Source organism: Mytilus californianus, unplaced genomic scaffold (genome assembly GCF_021869535.1).
Source record: "Mytilus californianus isolate M0D057914Y unplaced genomic scaffold, xbMytCali1.0.p SCAF_8, whole genome shotgun sequence".
Taxonomy (NCBI): Eukaryota; Metazoa; Mollusca; class Bivalvia; order Mytilida; family Mytilidae; genus Mytilus; species Mytilus californianus.
This window is the reverse complement of record NW_026262734.1, coordinates 108,600,583-108,622,110: the sequence shown is the minus strand read 5'-3', so window position 1 is coordinate 108,622,110 and position 21,528 is coordinate 108,600,583. Positions and strand designations below refer to the sequence as shown.

The 21,528-nt window shown below is 32.3% G+C and overlaps 2 protein-coding genes across 3 annotated transcripts in view; both read left to right on the top strand.

The window, feature by feature from the left end:
- LOC127710471 (sorting nexin-14-like) overlaps nt 1-10,510 on the top strand; it is a 51,070-nt gene extending 40,560 nt beyond the window's left edge. For both annotated transcript variants that reach the window (XM_052216346.1, XM_052216345.1), the window contains 9 exons: nt 317-419; nt 907-938; nt 1,798-1,868; nt 2,696-2,913; nt 3,509-3,673; nt 4,805-4,835; nt 5,177-5,241; nt 8,333-8,424; nt 10,173-10,510. In XM_052216346.1, the coding sequence (XP_052072306.1) occupies nt 317-419; nt 907-938; nt 1,798-1,868; nt 2,696-2,913; nt 3,509-3,673; nt 4,805-4,835; nt 5,177-5,241; nt 8,333-8,424; nt 10,173-10,232 (837 nt within the window). In that variant the 3' untranslated portion in view covers nt 10,233-10,510. The remainder of the gene's footprint in view (nt 1-316; nt 420-906; nt 939-1,797; nt 1,869-2,695; nt 2,914-3,508; nt 3,674-4,804; nt 4,836-5,176; nt 5,242-8,332; nt 8,425-10,172) is intronic.
- Nucleotides 10,511-13,824: 3,314 nt separating this feature from the next.
- On the top strand, nt 13,825-18,286 carry LOC127711440 (uncharacterized). Its single transcript, XM_052217490.1, has 2 exons — nt 13,825-14,529; nt 17,090-18,286. The coding sequence occupies exons 1-2, from the start codon at nt 14,445-14,447 to the stop codon at nt 17,602-17,604; spliced, it is 600 nt and encodes a 199-aa protein (XP_052073450.1). The 5' UTR covers nt 13,825-14,444; the 3' UTR covers nt 17,605-18,286.
- The last annotated feature ends 3,242 nt before the right edge of the window (nt 18,287-21,528 follow it).

Here is a 21,528-nt window from a genome sequence, read left to right as displayed (position 1 = left end):
AAATTGATCTATATTATAAATTATGTACAAAACAGTGGAAACAGTGATTTTCTACTTTCACAATGTAACAGCCACATAAAAGTAAAGGATTTTCTATGTTGTCATTTTGGTTGGTACGATAGAAAACCCTCATCATTTTTCAATGATTTATTGAACAAAGTTTTATCAATAACTAATCAAATTCACACATTCAACTATTTATTGTCAAAACAATGGTAAAAGGAGGAGAAATTCTTAGAACTTTATGTATTTAAAGTACGATAGTCTTTAAAATGTATTTAATTATTGATAATATGTTCATTGATTTTTTTTACAGAAACTGTTAACTAAGCCTTATCTAAAGGGGAGTCAGCTATTGTATAATTTCTTAACATCAGAAGATGAATTTACCACAAAGTTCCTTCCCGACATCAAACTAGGTATGAATTAACATGATGTTAGTGTGACATCAACAGAATATAAAGAAATATTTATAGGTCATTTTGTTTTGTATTTCCTAGTATCTTAACTGCTGAAATATTTCAACATGTTTTTATTTTTTTGTTCTAAACAATGTAGCAGAATAGAAGTCATATCTAGGCCAATCAGATGTTGGCAGCTTTGAATATGAGAAAACTTGATAGCTAGACATTTCATATATTTTTTACCTCGTAATTTTAAGTTCAGTGATCTTCAATTAGATATGCTCACTTTAAAAAAGGGTGATTGGTAAATGTAAAAACACATATTTTACTAAAGAAAAATAAAGTTGCAAAAAGTTTAAACAAAGGGATACATTCTACTGTATCCATACTAAACTTGAGATTGATTCCTAGCTCTTGAAAAAAAGCCATGGTAAAATTATACAGAAATTCATACAAGATAACTCTTATAAAAAACAATATGATTCTAAATTTATTTTTGCAGGAAAAATGATGAAATCCATAATTGTGAAAGAGGTGAGTTATTGAGCTTTATGTAATTGATGGGATACATTCATTGTGATCAAGAAATTTTATTTGATACAAATAACACTCTATCTTTTGATTTAGATGAAGTACATTTAATATGTATTGCATGAAATAATTTTTCAGTTGAAGAATCTTTTTGTTAAATTTTCTGTTTTTCTTATCCTTCATACTTTTCCTGAAAGCATAACCTCAGGTACACGAACACACTCTGATCTTATTCATTCATAATTGATGCATACTGAATAATCACCCTAGAAGGGGGACTTAATGATATAAATCTAAAAAAAGATTTTTTTCATTGTTTAACTGTTCTTTTCAGATGTTAGGTTTAATAGTGTTTCTTTGTTACGCTATTTTGAAAATACAAATAAAATATAACAGGAATTATATTGGGCAGTATAATATATGGATTTCGTTTATTGGATGGTTATGATAGTATCTAGGGGAAGTTCAATTTCTTTTAAGGTGGTACCAAACACCTGGACTAAAATTAATTTGGCTCCTTTAATTTTCATAAAATTTTGACAAAAATATAAAAATTTCAAAAAACTTGATCCACACACTTTATCGAAAAAATTTCATTGGATATGTAGCAGTTAAAACAAACATTAATTTTAATCATTCAGAAGCTTAATATTTCCTTAAAAATAGAAAGTAATTTAAACGTTCAGCTAATTTTTACAGAGTTATCTCCCTCTAGTGTTATGTACCACCTTGAGTGTAATTTAAGATGAAATTTCTTAAGTCAAAATTCATATCAAAACAGACCCTTCATTTTGTGAATGCTAAGATTTTAAGGTTTTATTAGTGGTCACATTTTAGCAATGAATTATTTTTGTGATTCCAGAAAGGTCAACACTTAGAAACATTCCTGCAGACATTAGAACAGTCAACTATTGCTGAGAAACCAAGATCTGGGTAATTATATCTTGTCTTTGATCAATGCTGGTGTTTGGAAATGTCCTTAGCATTTTGTTTGTATCTCCCAGTAAGAAAAATGAAATAAATATATATTGGTATACACAAATGCATTAAATAAAGATATTAATGTTTCTTTTCAAGATGATTTGAAATGGAAGAAGAATCATCTCAGCTGGTTCTGCAGCTTCAAAATTTTGAATTTGCATGGTATTCCACGTGCAGATCCAGGATTTTGAAAAAGCCGCCCCCTGGCAAACTTACTGTTGGTGTTATATTTATAAAAAGTCTATGCATTTATCATATATGAAGCTCCATAAGGGGGCTGGGTCCCCTTCTCCCTCCCCAATCTGCCTCTGTATTCACACAGCTGATGTCAATTATATAGCTTAATTCAGAAATATGTTCAATAATAAAAGGAATTGTTGCACATAAATCCCAATGGCACAAAAAATAGACAGATAATAATCATGGCTTAAAAATCATGGTAATATCATAGAATTCAACACAGAGAGATAGTCACAATGTTTTAGGAAAAATCAGTATCATTAAGTATTTATGCAGCATATTATTTACTCATCACTTAACTTGTTTTGGGGAAATGATAGCTTTAAGCCTTTTTATGACCTATAGGGTTGGCTAGATTTTTATTTAATTTGTACTTTCCAAGACTCTCACGTCAACCATTTTGTGCTTTATAGTTCTAAACAACTCAAAATCTCAAAATGATTTGATGAGAACGAGATAAACAAATGAATAGATTGACTTTAAGCACATTTCACTTCTGTTTCTCATGCAGTTATTGTATTTTGATTTGTTTTCCTCAGTAAACCAGAGAGAAGAGGATCAGATGTCTCTATAAGATCTACATCCAGTGAAGTCCTGTGTAACAGTGTATACGAAAACAATGCTGGATACTCCACAGATAGCTTAGCCTCAGCATGGAGTCTGGAAGGAAGTGTGAAGTCAGAGACCTCTATTGGTGAAGATCAGACTGAAGATTACCAGGATTTAGATGGTGTATTTGATGTACTGATATATATTGGTAAGATTTTGATAAAGGTCATGTGATCAGACTGAAGTTTTCTGTGATTTTGTATGAGATAGTTATTTTTTTTAGTTTTTTTTTCAAATGCAGAGTGCTTTGTTTTTGAATAGATATTGCAGGAAATTAAACAAGAAAATCTAATCAAGTGTGGTTTATCAAAATTCCTCAAACTGTTAAGATATAAGATAAGATAAGAAAAATTTATTTTGATTCGGCATAAGTTAAATATACAACACAAGCTCTAAGGACAAGAACTTCTTTTTCTGCTTGGATAATTTGGTAAAGTTTTTGCTTTGGTATGGTATAAAATTGGTTTGACTAAAAGCAAGGAAGAGGGTTATTGCTATTCAACATTTACTTAGATATAATTATACAGGCTAGACATAGGGGTGTGGCTATTATACATTTACTCAGAGGTAAGATCCAGTTTAAATGCATGTAGAAGTAGAGAAAATTGTTTCTACAGTAAACAGTCCAATGAATAAAATCTTTATTTACAGCCCCTCCCCCATTTACCTTTCATATTCACCAAGTATATGCATACATAATTTATCATTAAAATCATTGAAATATTTTGTCCTTGATATTTCAGCCAGATATGTATATAAGATACCAGATTGGTTCCACCATTTATTATTCACTGCCAGAATGTTGTTTAAAAATACTTTAGAGAATTATTTAGAATGGTACATCGACTATAAGATAGGGACTGTTACACAGGAACATAGGGTTGTGGCTATTGTACATTTACTTAGAGGTAATTATATAGACAAGGCACAGGGTTGTGGCTATTGTACATTTACTTAGAGGTAATTATATAGACAAGGCATAGGGTTGTGGCTATTGTACATTTACTTAGAGGTAATTATATAGACAAGGCATAGGGTTGTGGCTATTGTACATTTACTTAGAGGTAATTATACAAGCAAGACACAGGGTTGTGGCTATTGTACATTTACTAAGAGGTCAATATAAAGACAAGGCATAGGGTTGTGGCTATTATACATTTACTAAGAAGTAAATATACTAAAGGCCAGGTACAGGGTTGTGGCGATTGTACATTTACTAAAGACCAGGCACAGGGTTGTGGCTATTATACATTTACTCAGAGGTAATTATAAAGACAAGGCATAGGGTTGTGGCTATTATGCATTTACTCAGGTAATTACAGGGTTGTGGCTAATATACATTTACTTAAAGGTAATTATACAAGCAAGACACAGGGTTGTAGCTATTAAACGTTTTCTAAGACACAGAGCTGTGACTACTGTAATTTACTTTGAGGTCATTAAACAGACAAGGTAAAGGGTTGTGGTTACTATACATTAACTTAGAGGTTATTATGTAGGCAAAGCACAAATTTGTGCCTTTAATACATTTTCTAAGACAGACTTATTGCTACTTTACCTGTACTAAGAGGTAATTTTAGAGGTAAAGATGTTTACCATCATTCATTATACATGCATGACACAGGGTTGTAGCTGGTATACATTTGTTTAGAGATAATTATACTTTTGGCAGAAACTAGATGCTTCTGGATTTTTCATATGAATTGTCTTGGATCAAATTAATGTTAAACTTTATCAAAAAAAAATTAGATATGAATTTCAAAACATTGTTGCAAAGGTGCATTCTAATTAAATGTTAAAAAGAATATTCCAAAATAGGGATTTGTGTAAAAAAATTTGAGAGTATAGCTTGGGGAAAACCAAGAGGGATATTGATGCTGAATAGTAAAAAAAACTAACAAATGTATGTGTGAAGCAAACAGCGTTTAGTCATGGAAACTATTTGGGCCTCTCAGTTATTTATTGATGCATGCTTGTTCCTTTATTTTATCATCTACACCTATTATACCATTTCTCTTATGATTATTTTGTGATTTCAGATACATTGTTCTTTGACACAGATTCACCTAGGTGAGTTTTAATAATATGGTATTTTCAGATACATCTTTTTATTCATTAATTTAGATAAATGAGTGATAACTTTTTTTTTTAATTCCATTTTTTTTCCCATACTGACTCACTCAGGTTAGTGCGAATGCTTTTTCTTTTCCCATGTTTAAGGAAATAACATTAACTTTCTAATAAAGTGCTTCGTCTTTAATCAAAAATCTTATTCGATGGTTAAATTTGTACCAAAATGAGCTGCACCCATACATTAAAAGCTCAACAGACTTTTGGCTGCAATTTCTTATTTGTCGTCTGACTTATTTATAGCAGAATTTATTAGATTTTTGTCATTTTCTTGTATATAGAACTGATGAACAGAAGAAAGAGAGATACCATAAAACATTAGCTGAAGCTTTGAAATTTTTACCAAGTAAGTACTAATGTCAGTTTGGAAATTAATTAGTGCCTCAAGAAATGTTAATTGTTCAAAAAAGACTTGAATAGAATATAAAAATAATTAAATATTTTGGCCTTTTATGCTAAATATTTTACCTCAAGTAATAGCGAGGGTTGAAATATCAGCATAAAAGACAAACCTGTGGTAAAATCAGTATAAAATCAAGCCCATAAAAATTATTTTAATTCAAATAGGACAAAGACATCTATTCTTATGGGTCGAAGTGCTCTAGGTGAAGGCAAATTTTTGCTGTTCCCGTAATTAAGTAATTAAACACACTATTGATATTGAAAAAAAGGACAAAGGAAACTGAATTAGTGACATGCTTAAACCATTTACAATAACATACTTAGACAAGTTTGGATGAAGTTAAATGATTATCTTACTTTTATTTGAGAAAATTGGCTTTTAACAAATTTTTATCATCGTTTTTTATGTTTCTGTGATTGATGACTTTCAGTTTCACATTCGTTCATTTTCCTATAGACATACATGTGATGGACTGTGAAACTCAGATCAGGAGATTGGGAAATTTTGGTCAGGAGATTAGGACTCAGATCAGGAGGTTTTTAATATATAAATTTTGTCGTAAATGTAAGGCCATAAAAAAGAATATGTTTGTTTGCCCTAACCCTACCTACCCAGAAAATAGCTGCCTACTCAAAATCTTTTATTGCCCTGATTTGAAAAGGTTTTTTTTAATCAGATAGTCATGTATACTAAAACATATCTGATACTTCAACTTTTCTTTGCCGAAAAAAAAAAGAAAATGTCTACCTACCTACCCACTGTCTCTACCTTTGGGTAGGGTTTGGGCAAACTGAAATATTTTTTAGTCTGGCCTAACCGTGTGCTGTAGAAATTGTCTTTTAAAGTGTTTTTTCTTCAACTTTCCATCTGAATGTATTATGTTTATAGTACCCTTGTACCTTTCTCTATTTTCTCTATCTTTATTCAAAATGTTCAATCTAACATTCTTTTTGTTTTCAGTATGTTCTTTAATTCTTTATTTGATATTTCTTTTAGAACAATCACCATGATCACTGTATTCAGAACATTTTTTTAACTATCTGCAAGTTGATTTTATTTTTTTTTTTTTTTTTTTTTTTTTTTTGGGGTAGGCATTTGTTGCCCCCTTAACAAAAAAAATGTATAACAATTTAATAGGGCCTGGGCTTATCTCGCCCTTTATTTAAATAAATTCAGATACAAATTATTCTGTTCTGCAATTTTTTCGATGTCTTTCACACGTTGTTCTGCGTAGAGAAAGTTTCTCTTATCTCTGACATCTAACCAATGGTCATGGCTTCTCTTCACATCCTTATAGAAGGCTTCATTGTCTTGTTTCTTTATTAGTCCTTGTTCTTTTAAGGTCTCACAATGTGCCATAAGTATTGTTGTTTCTCCTTCCACTTCCAGTAAGTAAGTCTTTTGTGGAAGGTCTAGTGTGATTTTTTGTATTATTATCTCCCCCTTTTTGTGTTTGCGGCGTTCCTTTCTTTCTCTATCAGTTGTCGATTTACATTCGGCACCTACAGAGGAAGCGGGGCCTTTTGGCGATGATGTGGCTGTTGGTAGTGGAGGACCTTTATCTTTCTTAGAGATTTCCTCGGCCGGTGCTTCCGTTGACGAGTCTGTCTCTATTGGTTGAGCGGTATTGCCTAGCTCATCAGGTTTTGAGTAGTCATTGTCTAACATTAGAGCTGGAGTTCCAATCTCTGCAGTTGACTTGGACTTTTGGCCAAAAATGCCCTCAGTCTGCGGTTATTCCTTTCAGAACGGGACTTTGATGACCTCTCTCTTTCCGCTATCTTCCCAGGTGTCCATTTTACAGTAAGTTTGTACCATCCATTCCGAGCTGATAAAACCCAGTCGGCGGTTTGGTGTTCTAACAAATGCAAAATGGTAAAGATGTCACCAGATAATACGGGCTGTTGTTGGTGTGTTTCACTGCCATCATCAGACATCATCAGAGTTTCCTGACATGTTGATTACTTTGTGAAGTTTGAAATGACATATTTAACAATTATTATTCGATTAGTCAAATGATGATTTTATTTGCATGTTAAGAAACACATTTAAACTAAAATTGAGGGTCATAGTTTTTATATAAATTTCAATTTAAGCCTTGAAAGGAAGTGTAGAACCCTCAAATAATTTTCAAATTATAATTTTTTTATTTGTCCTAAGACATTTAAAATCATTTAGTTACCATCCTTTTATGATTATTAGTTCAATATATATTTTATTTATATTTTTTTTTAAATTTACATTATTTAAAGGAAAGTAACTTAAAACAGGATAAATCAAGGGAAGTAACCCACGATTCATTTCAATTATTTTTAAATACACAAAGTTTTTATTACACAACGGCAGTTAGCCTGAGGTAAAAATCGTTGATTACCAGTATGTTTGACACCCAAGCTGACAAGTGAAGCCATATAATTATGCATGTTAATTGATTTACAGGTAAAATATAACTTCAGGTAATGTCAGTTACACCAGATATGCTGGGCTGAAATTTTTTATTCATGAAATATTTCATACACGGGATTTTTTTCTCTTCAACGGGAGGTCGGGAAGAGACCCCTGAAAACGGGATTATTGTACTCCCGCCGGGAGGTTCACATGTATGTATAGAATGCTTATATTTTTACGTCATTGTTCAATGACATCATTAACACCGATTAACCTCAGGTAACTCTTTCATAAAAAAGAATATGAAGTGAAGTATGATCAAAACAGCACACAAAAATCATGATGTTGCTGATCAGCTGACATACAATATTTTTCATATTTTACCACAGGTGTGTACTCAAAGCGTTTGAAGAAAGTAAAGTATACTTAAAAGTCAAAGAATATTTTAAGTATACCTTTACAAGTATATCAAAATCTTTTAAGCAAGTTCATTTTTGAAAAGTGATAATAAATTTGTTATTTTGTCAAAATACTGCATATTTTGATATCATTTAACACCAACTTATAAAACAGAGCCATTTAGTAAAATTGTTAAAACTCTGTTGAAATGGTAATATTTAGGATACTCTACATAAATATTTTTCAGAACCATTCAGTAAAGTGGTAGGAGAGTCTAACTTTGAACATGGAACAAAGTTAATTGTTGATATTTTACAACAACCAAAGTTAAATAAACAGGTAGGTGAAAGGTCATGTAAAATGTTAAGTTCTTAATTACTCACAACAAATTAGTATGTAATCCAGAATGGCAAGGAATGGAACATGAATTGCTCATATTTTTAACTTTTAACTACATTGTAAGCTGATGTAATAGTTTTGCACAATACAAATGGGAGGTCAAGATCAAGTAACACCTTCCAGCAAATAGTTAAACGTTAAAAAACAATGATTCTACAGATCTTTGTAGTGAGAAATTTGAAAACTCTTTTATTGTTTCAAACAAAAATAATAATTATTCGATCTGAAGGATGAGATTTTTTTTAATTAGGTCATTCAACAACAAATGATTTTTTTTCAAGACCTCATGATTATTTTTTGATTCAGCCATGCTGGATCTATGCGATCACTCTGGTTTTGGAGATAGTGCAGATTAGTAAGTTGAAGACATATCATGAAACTAATTATATGTTTTTATGACTTGCAGAAACTTTTTACACCATTTTAATCATCAACTGCAAACTTTTGACATGTTATTTGCCCTTAAATTAAGAAAAGATTGGTCGAATAGTGACTTTAATTTAGATATACACTTGCATATAGTTCCTTTCTAAATCTAAGTTTATGTTGATTTACTTTTTATGAATTAATTTGAAAAAGTATTTGTATATCAATTGAATCAGTTGATAAGAATTTTGAAAGTACTATATTAGTATATTGTGCTTGTGTAAATTATTGTTCAATGAAATGTAGGTCAACATGTGTATTAATATATCTAAGTTGATTCCCACACTTTTTTGAAATGGTATTACTCCAATTATGTCCATAGTAAGAGTCAAAATGATTATTAACTGTCATGATTTTCAAATAAGTATTAATTAGAAACAACCCAGGCTTAATTCAAAACAGTTAATATCTCACGACCTGTTACATGTACATGATTAAATAGACACAATTTATTACACACCTAACTGAATACACACATTCTTGACCTCAATAGTAAACCTACAAATGTATTATTTATTGTGATCTACACTACATTAAAATATTCTGTTAATTTTGCTAGCTAGCTGAATGATTAATCTGATGTGGTTTTTTTCAAAGAAAATACTTAAAATGAAAAAAATATGTAAAAAAATGCAAACAAATTTTATTTTACTTGTAAAATCAGTGCCATTATCATCTGACATAAGTCAATAATCAAGTTCTAATTAATAAGTTACAATTATCAGAAATTTGGTTGAAATATAAACAAAATTGCATAACTCTCACCTGAGCCTTTTCTGCAATAAAATTTATTTGTTTGTTTTACATTTGTATCCCATTATATTGCTATTTAACAGTAATTGGAAATATCTTAGCATTAGGTATTTGTACATTCAGATTTGAATATTAATACAGGAAATGTATTTTTTCTTAATTTTAATTTTTGTTGTTGAGAAAGTGCATTTATAAGGCCTCTTTCTGGAAATTATTAAACCTGTTATTATTTGTGACATATAAAATATATTAATTGTTTGACGATTTTCCTTTCCATTCTTGTCAAAATTAAAATCTGACAGAGTCTAAAATTGAAAGATCAGTATATATATCTATATTTGCATCAATATTGCGAAATTCCCTACCTTTGGACAATAACAAGAAATTTTACAGTATGAATGGAAATGAAAGGAGAACAAATTTAGAAAAAAGTATGGTCAGAAAGAATATCAGACTAGCTATGAATTTGGCTGGATCACAACATCAACGATGCTTTGATTTATTTTCAGTTATCATATGTGTTCCTTGATATTTTGATACAAGAACTGTTCCCAGAGCTGAGAGGATGAAATTGACCAATTATTGTTGTGTTCATGTGATTACTTTATGTGCAATCAAAGATTTATTTATGTTTTCTGTGTCACTGTAACATTTACAATACTACTAAGTATTGAGACTTATTAATTTGATCAATTATTGAATTTTAGTTACAATATTTCATGATTACATGTGAAAAGAGAGTCTCAGGCATGATTATTGATAAACTCATTGGATTCAATTGTGTAAAGATAAATGTATTTTTGTGGACATTTGATTCTGTAGTTTTGACAGTACTGCATGGAAGTCTTAAGAAATATGGTATTGTGTTGAATCCTGAAATGCATGGTCCACTTTATATATCAATTCAATCTTAGAAATTAGTACTCCTTGAAAAACAGTGAATCAAAAGCTAATACAGACACTTGTATTGAAATACAATCATGATACTAAAACGATTTTTTTTATGATTTTCATACAAGGAATGAATTTGGCAATCATTAAAATCACATAATATTGTGAAAAATAAGAAATATTTTCCATGTCTTGCAGTTAATCAAACTTAATGTAAAAATCATGTTCTTACTATAATGTCTAAAATTTAACACATTGCCCCAGCAGTAAAATAACACTAAAATGTTGATTTTTACCTTTCAATTTAAAAAATTTAGTTTTTGATGCCACTTTTTACTTATGAAAAATCTTTACCTGAGAGAAAGGTCAATTTATGATTGACTTATAGAAAAGAATAAAAAGGATACAGTATGTCGGGGTTATTTTTATTTATTGAATAATTGCAGATTTTAGAATTTTAAAGGGAGATAAAGTGACATCAATAAGGGATTTGAAAGACATTTCAAGTATTAAAGTAGATGGGGTCTTAATTTAAATCAATCAAATTTTCTAATACTGTTCAAAAATGTATTTTATATTATTTTTTTTCTTCAAAAGTATGATAAAAAGTATTGGTCAAGGAGCTATTTTCATACTGCTTATGTACAAAATTATTATTATTGATATCCTAAAATAGTGTTAAAGATGGCAACATAACTGTTGCAGAGGTACCCCATCTTCTGTTTGTAATCTTTATACCTTGATTTGTTTGACAAATCTCTTTGTATGATGATCATTAGACCTATTGGTAGGTTACTCTCATATCAGGCCTTTTCTAAATTAAAGTGATGGATTTAAGCAAGTTACACAAGCATTCCATAATAAGCTAAATGACTGGTTATTTTAACCCAAAAAAAATTGCAACTCCTCAATTCAGTTGTTTATGCCCATTTACATTGTCCCTATCTAGAAAGAACATGACTTTATTTATACCATTTGCAAAAGATTTAGTCGCATAAATAATTAATTCGCTCTTCAAAACAATATTGCTTTCTACAAACAATTTGGGATGGAGATATTTTTAATGTGTTTTATGTGATTGCCAAATAAGTACAAATACATGAAACAATTCATGTACAATGTAGTGTTCAGGATCTTGATGGCTGAAATATTTAAACAATTATGATGAAAACCAAATAATTCAGCCAATAAAATCATGCAGAAAAATGCAACCTACAAAACAAAGATTCAGTTAATGTGACCATTTCACAGTAAATCTATACAAGAATGTGAAGAGGGGAGAGATCATCTTGTATTCTTTTATCACAATATTTTATTTTTTATTTTGGCAAATGTAAATTTATAAATTGACACAGTTATTGTTTTCCGAACTATCATTTCTTTTAGTCCTTATTGTAGGTTTAGATGTCTTTTTTTATAATTTGAGTTGTGGGGTTGCTGTTTCATAAATGTTTACCTAATTTATGTTTTATTATATTAAGAAAATTTCTCATGAAAATCTTATATCTTTTTTGGATAATAATTTTTGCCTACATGGAAAAAGGTTAATGTCATGACCTGAAATAGATATTTTATGATACAATATGCTGTTTACTGAATTTGAGCATAAAACTTATAAAAAAGAGAAAAAATTCATGATACATGTATTGTGATTATTCAGTGTTATTTTTTGACGGATTAATGCTGCTCAATAGAGGATTTGAAAAGAATAAAAACAATTTCATAAACAAAACAAAAACCGATATTAAGGATCTATGTTAAAAAAATTATTTATCAAATAGAAATACATGTATATTGCTGCCACAGTGTGTATAATTGTATTAGTTGTTATTGTTAAACTATGTGAGGTTTTGTAATGAAATTTATTGTTAAATTTGTTAATAAAATATCATGTGTCTGTTTTTGTTTTTTGTATTATTGAGTTTTTTTAATGGGAAGGTGGTAAGTTCTTGGTACACCAATTACCAAAAAGGCAATCAATCATAAAAAAAATATGAATTTGCTGAGAATGTGAAAATCAAGAAAGATCACAAATTCAACCATCTATTATTAGCTTACCTTTATCATAGTTGGATGTGAACTTTTGTTATCACTTAGCTTCCTTTGTCTGTTGTTGTTCATTAACGTTTACAAAAATCTTTGCCTCTAAAACTACTGGGTTAAATGGAACTAAACTCAATCACAATCATCCATTGGGTATCATGTTTAAAATATCTTTCAGTTGATCCCAACTTCTAATCAACATTGCCACCAAGGCTAAAAATAGAAAGGGGACAAAACCCATGCATTGTCAATTTTTATGGCCGTAGCGGAGGGGGCATTAAGTTTTACCCTTGTCCATCTGTACGTCCGTACATCGGTACATCCCAAAGTTGGTTTCCGTTCTCCAACTTTAGTTTGTCTCAACCAAATGTTATGAAACTAAACACAATGCTTATTACCACAAAACACAGATCAAGTTTGAATTTTGGGGGCGTCACTTTAACCGTTCTAGAGTTATGCCCCTTTACAAATGAAAAAATTGCTGAATTTTTCGTTTCTGTTCTCTAACTTTAGTTTGCCTCAACCAAATGCAATGAAACTTATATGCAATGCTTATTACCACAAAATACAGATCAAGTTTGAATTTTGGGGTTGTCACTTTTATTGTTCTAGAGTTACGCCAGTTTACAAATGGAAAAATTGCTGAATTTTCGTTTCCTTTCTCAAACTTAAGTTTGCCTCAACCAAATTTTATGAAACTTATACACAATACTTATTTCCACAAAACTTAGATCGAATACAAATTTGTGTAGCATCACTTTTACCGTTCTTCAGTTATGTCCCTTTATAACTTTATATGATATGCAAGTGGGGGCATCATCTGTGTCCCATGGACACATTCCCCATTTATTTTAAAACTATTTCACGAATTGGTCGATCCATATGATGTGTCTTTGTCCAAACTAACTAAGGACATTTTTACCACGTGTTAGATTGTGGTTTGACATTATGTTGTATGGTCTTTTAATTACCGAACGTGACTTACTCCCGATTGTTACTGTTTTGCTGAGTGTGAATTCGCATTGCTATAAGACGTGTCACGGTACCTTTCTATCCAAAATTCATGTATTTAGTTTTGATGTTATATTTGTTATTCTCATCGGAATTTGTCAAATGTCTTATAGTTTGTAGTTGTAAATCTTATTTTTAAAGGCAGTGCTTTAATGCCTTTCTAGTTGCCGGGTTAATCCTTCCTTCCGCGATATATCCAACTTATCTACGTGGGGGGTCATTAGGCTCCAAGTAGATCCGGAAATGTTGAATTCTCTCCTCTTCTTATTGTGATATAAAATGTTTTTGTTTCATTTCATTTACATTGGGAAATAGAGAAACGATCATTGTGTTTTGTTAGTTTTAAAAACTTTTGATATATTTGTATTTTGCATTATAAGCAGTCAACCGATTGACAAACTAGAATTATTTGAATTCCGTGTGGAAAGAGCTCGGGTTAATTTCGAGTGTTATCTGCAATCTAGATGTTTATAAATCATTTCAGTCGTTGATATAATAATTAAGAGTCGACAGAACATTAATTATATTATACAATTTAAAGCGCATTTCTGTCTATGCACGTGAACCCGTCTAACGTTATTGTTATTTCGCAGTTATATAAAGTAGCAAATTATCGTTCCTGAATAGGTGGCGCCGTGGTAGCCGATCCTGTTCCTCAACTTCCGGTTTCTGCACTGTGCAACTATTTCAGTTACATTCTTAATTAACGATGCCAAGTACTTGTTGTTGTGTTCCTGGATGTCATTTAAGAGGAGGACATGCATTTCCAAATGACTTAAAAAGAAGGAAAAGTTGGATCAACGCCATGGCCCAAACGCAGATTGGACGAGAACACGATGAAATCGTGGAGTCCATCTCAATCAGCTGTTGTTTGCAAGGCACATTTTACTGAAAAAGACTACGTGCAGGAAACTATTCATGGTAAAACTCTATTTTCTTTTTGAAATATATAGTTATATATGTAATCGCCATGCGAATAAACCAAAGTATGTTTACAACCGCAATTATCGTTTTAGAATACACCTTATCCCTATTAAGTCCAATCCGGAAAAAACAGTCATTTAGACAACTTCTCTTCTTCTTCTTCTCTTCTTCCATATACTGCCCACATTCAACTTTCTGAATATACTGGCAAATTGGTTCTGCATGGTTAAAAACAGGATAAAAACAAATGTTCATCTTATTTTGTAAGGTTGGTCATTTGAGATTTGAATGTCTCAAATGACTGTGCTGTGGCGATCTCCGGGGGAAGCTTGTTCCAGTCTTTGGTGGTGTTCACAAAGAAGGACCATTTCCTGCAGTCTTTGGTTGCTGTTTGTACCATGTATCCATGCTGTTGTGTATGTCTGGATACTCTGGTTGGTCTCTGGAGGTACATGTCTTTGTTGATGGCTACTTTGTCGTTGACGATCTTGTACATCATTGCGAGCCTGGCCTCTCTGCGTCGTTCTTGGAGACTTTTCCAACCCAATTCATTAATCATGTCCGTGACACTTGATCTGTTTCTGTGGCGCTTGGTGACGTATCGCGAAGCCCTCCTTTGAACTTTTTCAATTTGGTCAATATGTTTCTGATGATATGGGTCCCATACTGTTGTGGCATATTCTAGTTGGGGCCTTACTAGGGTTTTGTAAGCTTGCTCTTTGATGCTTTTAGAGCCGATGTGTAGATTTCTGTGGAAGAAACCAAGGCTTCTGCTGGCTTTGCTGGTAATGTTGTTGATGTGTTCTCCCCAGTCTAGTTCGCTTGTGATGGTGCAGCCCAGGTACTTAATTGATGTTTCATGTTTTAGTACATGATCATGTAATACATAGTCCCATTTGATTGGTTTTTTCTTTCTGGAGACAGTCAGTACGCTACACTTTTCTGGGTGAAACTCCATCTTCCACTTTTCCTCCCATAGTGCCAGTTTATCAAGGTCTGACTGTAGGTGTCGGCAATCAGTATCTGAGGCGATGGTTAAGTAGACTACTGTGTCATCAGCAAAGAGACGAACTGTTGATTTTAGGTCATTCGCTAGGTCATTTATGTAAAACAAAAATAGACTAGGGCCTAGGACTGAACCTTGTGGAACTCCAGATTCTACCTTTGCTCTGTCTGACTGTTCACCCTCAACTACTACTACTTGGGTTCTATTTGTCAGGAACGCTTCTATCCAGCTGTTGGTCTTTCCCCTGATTCCATAGTGATTGAGTTTATGTAGGAGCAGGCTATGGGATACCTTATCGAATGCTTTTGAGAAGTCTAGTATCAGTAGGTCAGACTGTTTTCCCAATTCAAGGTACTTCGTTAAGTCATCAATGCATTCTAAGAGTTGCGTCTCGCAGGATCGTTTACTTCGAAATCCATGTTGTAGTGGATAAAGGATGTTGTTTGCCTCTGCGTGTTTCATAATATGGCTGGTAACAATATGTTCGATGATCTTGCAGCAAATACATGTAAGAGATATTGGTCTGTAATTTGCTGGGATGTACTTTTGACCCTTTTTGTATGCTGGTGTGACTGTAGCTGTCCGCCAGTCATCTGGAACTTTGCCTGTCTCCATTGAAACATTAAATATGATGGTAAGTATGGGAGCGATTTCGCTGGCAAGTTCTTTGAGTATCATTGGTCTGATGTTATCCGGTCCAGCGGCTTTGTGTGGGTTAAGGTTTCTCAATTGTTTTTCTACTCCGTTGATTGTGATAAGGATGTCTCTACAGTCAGGGTAATTTTCTGGTGGGTCAACAGGCCGCAAACAAAGGTCATCAGTAACGAGCTGAGGGAGGGAAAAATTTAGAAAGCGATCAATAGGAAACTTTGATAGATTCTGATCAACTTTTTCCAAACTCAAATTATAGTCAAAAAAATATTGTGTTTGAAGTATTTACGATGTTTTAAACAGGTCTCATTAAAAAGTATCATGCATGGTGCATTGTTTAAACAGGGTCCCAGATAGCGTCAACTGGATGAAAAAGTTGTGTAATTTTAGAACTTATCCGGAATGGAATAAATAGCGATTAGGTGTATTAAAGGGGGTGGTTAATTCAAGACGTCATAATTTTTTGGATTACGATTCAATGTGATCTGTGTGAGATTTTTTGGTGATTGCTACAATTATAATGATTTCTTACAAGAGGTATATCATACTGAGAATTATTTTAGCAGCTATTATGCTAATGTAGTAATGACAGGAATGCATAAGCTATGCCTCATAGACTTTCTTGAAAAATATCAATGACAATGTTAACAGGAACAAAACAGTGACATGCTCTCATCTATATTATAGTTATTTAGGTACAGACAATGTACGTTTGTTGCATAAGTCTCTCATTGTTTGTCCTTTGGATTTACATAACATACATTGAATCAGGCAAACATAGTTTTATCCAGATTGTAATGAATAAATCTAGTTAATATTTCGCCAGGTAAAACAAAGTATACATTGCTAATGGAAGTTCATTTAATTATCAAAAAACTAATGTTTTATAACCTTTTTCAGGGCGCAAACCCACCATACAGAGACTTAAGTCTACTGCCATTCCCAGCCTATTTTTCTGGACCAAGCAAGAGACTGAATCGTCCGCAAAAAGAAAAATCAGGGCAGTTTCCTGTGAAAACAAAAGAACTAAACTTGATGAATATTGTAGTAGAAATCTAGAGGAAAGTTTTGATTGTAAAGTTGGTTTTCCTGAAGAAGTCATTCATACTGCAGAAAGGATTTATGACTGTCCACCACCAACTGACGAGCTAATGTTGAGCTTCCAAGATGGAATTACGCAAACACCATCAATGTCTATGTTTTCAGCAGAGAATTTTGAAATGAAGACACGTGACACAGCCATGCATTTTTATACCGGTTTAGAGTTGTATACTAAATTTTTATTTGTTTTGACCACACTTTGTCCAACAGCACATTGTTTGAGATACATATATTTTCAAATTGATAGGGTGTCAGTTGAAAATCAGTTTTTTTATGACTTTGATGAAATTGAGGCATTATACAACCAACTTTGAACTTTCTAGATTCTAGATTGAATCTAGTGTTAAAAATATTGTGTATACATGATGATGGATTGTTTTTATGCCTAAACAGTGGTGTGAGGCTAACACTTGGCCATCTAGTGGTTTAGTCAGGCATTTTTCGCCATCCAACTTCAAATTAAAGTTTCCTACGACTTGGATTATTATTGACAGCACAGAATATCCCGTGATAAAACCTAAAGCTCCTAGAGCTCAGGCAACCTTTTCATCATATAAAAACAGAAACACTGAAAATACTTGTATGTTCAACGCCTGGTGGTTTAGTCAACTATGTCTCTAATGCATATGTTGGTTCTACCAGTGACTATGAAATAGTTGAAAGATGTAGAATACAAAATGTAGTTCAATTATGTGATCCAGGTGACAGTGTGATGGCAGACAAAGGTTTAAATGTGCAAGATTTGTTTGCTAACTTTTTTCAAAAAAAGAAACAGAATTAGTTCCAAAACTCTTATACGGGATAGAAAAGTCTCCAATTAACATGTGCACATAGAGCGAATTATTGGACTTGGCAAAACATACAAAATTCTCACAAATCCTATGAATGGAACTGAAACAAAACTTTCATCTGAAATAACATTTAGTTGTTTTATGTTGTGTAATTTTAGAACTTGTATTGTGCCAAAGGATGCAGAAATAAAAGTGACGCAATGAATTTTGTTCTGATATATATATATTTATAATTACATGCACATGTAAATTGTAATGCATATAAAAATAAGGAGATGTGGTATGATATTCAGTGAGTTTATCGAACTAAAGTGCATAAGAAATGGGTTTAAGCAGTTACAGGTGTTACTGTCACTGTACAGTCTCCAATAATGAGAAAAACTTGTACCGTGTAAAAAATTTCAGAGATCTTACCACTAAGTTTTGTTGTCTCACCTTGACTTTGATGAATTGTTTATATCTGTTGATGTAAATATAAAAAAGAAGATGTGGTATGATTGCCAATGAGACAACTCTCTACAAGAGACCAAATGACACAGAAATTAACAGCTATAGGTCACAGTATGGCCTTCAACAATGAGCAAAGCCCATACCGCACAGTCAGCTATAAAAAGCCCCGAAATGACAATGTAAAACAATTCAAACAAGAAAACTAACGGCCTAATTTATGTACAAAAAATGAACGAATATAACAAATATGCAACACATAAACAAACGACAACCACTGAATTACAGGCTCCTGACATGGGACAGGCACATACATGTACATACAGAATGTTTCGGGGTTAAACATGTTAGCGGGATCCCAACCTTCCCCCTAACCTGGGACAGTGGTGTATCAGTACAATATAAGAACAAACTATAAAAATCAGTTGAAAGAGGCTTAACTCATCAGATGGATAAATACAAATACAAGTGGACGTGGTTGGGTAGTTGTACATCCAAACAACAAAAAGACACTAAGTACAGATCTGAGAGTACTGGCAGTTATTGACAGCTAGTTCAAAGCCACTAACAACTGATAAAAAAATCTTGCATCTAAGACTAAATTATCAATCCGTAAGCTCCCTTTAGAATTTTATAAATTTTAGATTTTACATTTCTGAGTTATGGGGTTTTAATGGGATTTTCCAGTTTTTGTCGAGCCTGCGACTTTTGTCGCAGAAAGCTCGACATAGGGATAGTGATGTGGCAGCGGCGGCACTAGCTAACTTCTTAAAAGCTTTATATTTTAGAAGGTGGAAGACTTGGCTGCTTCATACTTTGTATATGAATGCCTCATGTTAGGAAGTTTCCGTCAGCCACATGTCCTATGTCCTTGACCTCATTTTCATGGTTTAGTGACTACTTGAAAAAAAAGTTAACATTTTTTGTAATGTTAAATTCTCTCTTATTATAAGTAGTAGGATAACTATGTTTGGTATGTGCGTACCTTGCAAGGTCCTCATGCCCGTCAGACAGTTTTCACTTGACCTCGACCTCATTTCATGGATCAGTGAACAAGGTTAAGTTTTGGTGGTCAAGTCCATATCTCAGATACTATAAGCAATAGGTCAAGTATATTCGGTGTATGGAAGGACTGTAAGGTGTACATGTCCAACTGGCAGGTGTCATCTGACCTTGACCTCATTTTCATGGTTCAGTGGTTATAGTTAAGTTTTTGTGTTTTGGTCTGTTTTTCTTATACTGTATGCAATAGGTCTACTATATTTGGTGTATGGAATGATTGTAAGATGTACATGTCTAGCTGGCAGGTGTCATTTGACCTTGACCTCATTTTCATGGTTCAGTGGTCAAAGTTAAGATTTTGAGTTTTGGTCTTTTTTTCTAATACTCTATGCAATAGGTCAACTATATTTGATGTATGGAAATATTTTATGATCTTTATGTCAGTCGTGCAGGTTTTATTTGACCTTGACCTCATTTTCACAGTTCATTGCTCTGTTAAGTTTTTGTGTTTTGGTCTGTTTTTCTTAAACTATAAGCAATAGGTCAACTATATTTGTTGTATGGAAGAATTGTTAGCTGTACATGCCTGCCAGGCATGGTTCATCTGACCTTGACCTCATTTTCATGGTTCATTGGTCAATGTTTAGTTTTCTTGGTTAATGTCAGTTGTAATAAAGCTTTATATTAAGGACTATCAACATAATATCAGTGATTAGTAAAGAAGGCGAGACATTTCAGCGTGTGCACTGTTGTTGTCAACAACTCAAAAATACTTTAAGCAGTTCGCATGAAACTTTGGTGAATTATTTATAGCTATTGATGTAATCTCCCTATAGATTTTCATAAATTTCAAATATGACATTGAGAAGAAATTGAACTTTATTTGTTTATAGTCTGGCAACAGATTTATTAAGTATTGCGCAACAGCACAGTTTATTGCACAACAGCAAGAAATCTTTAATTGAATATAAATTCAATTCATATAACCTATTTCAAGTTCTTTGACTACATTTATTCAGAAACTATAATATGTCAAATATTTAATTACAATCCAAATTCAGACCTGTATCAAGCTTGAATATTGTGTCCATTTTTGCCCCAACTGTTCAAGGTTGGACCTCTGCGGGTGTATCCAGCTGAGCTCAGCGAATCAGTTTATTTCTTAATTAAGAACTCCTTTTTTCATTCATAAATTACTTGAAACTTGGAAATATAATTTTGCTTGGAGTTATAGTTTCTAAAAAAGTATTGTCATTGAAAGAGTTGACATGTTGCAATGTACATTTATTCTATATACTAGTAGTTCTATGGTACCAAATCAAAAGTGTATATAAAAGAAAGAAGTCAAAGGTTTCCCATCACAGTTTAGTTACATACATTTTTTTTGTACCTGAGGTCGTTGAATATAGATCCTTATATAAATAAGGAGATGTGTTATGATTGCCAATGAAACAACTATCATCCATACTTACCAGTAACAAACCACATTTGCAGAGTTGAATAAAATACAGTTGATAACATTTACTTATTACTAAAAAGAAAATGCCTAACTATTTTAAACAGTATTTGAATATCAATTATATGGTCATTTTTATAAACTTCCTGTTACAAAACTTTGAATTTTTCGAAAAACTAAGGATTTTCTTATCCAAGGAATAGATTACCTTAGCCGTATTTGGCACAACTTTTTGAAATTTTGGGTCCTCAATGCTCTTCAACTTTGTACTTGTTTGGCTTTATAACTATTTTGATCTGAGCGTCACTGATGAGTCTTATGTAGACGAAACGCGCGTCTGGCGTATTAAATTATAATCCTGGTACCTTTGATAACTAATTTGACTATAAACATAGATAAAAAAAGGTACAAACTGGACATAATGCACTAGTTCATAAACAAGTGAGAACAATCGCCTTCATATAGTGCTCAGAATATGACATTCATAAAACTTGTTCAATATCATTAGAGAACTCTAAATCTTAAATACTGAAAGCCACCTC

Bases quoted from the DNA above. Each gene is read 5' to 3' on its own strand.
- LOC127711440 (XM_052217490.1), top strand. From the start codon at position 14,445: ATGAAATCGTGGAGTCCATCTCAATCAGCTGTTGTTTGCAAGGCACAT. The intron at 14,530-17,089 runs GTAAAACTCTAT...AACCTTTTTCAG, and splicing joins CGTGCAGGAAACTATTCATG to GGCGCAAACCCACCATACAG.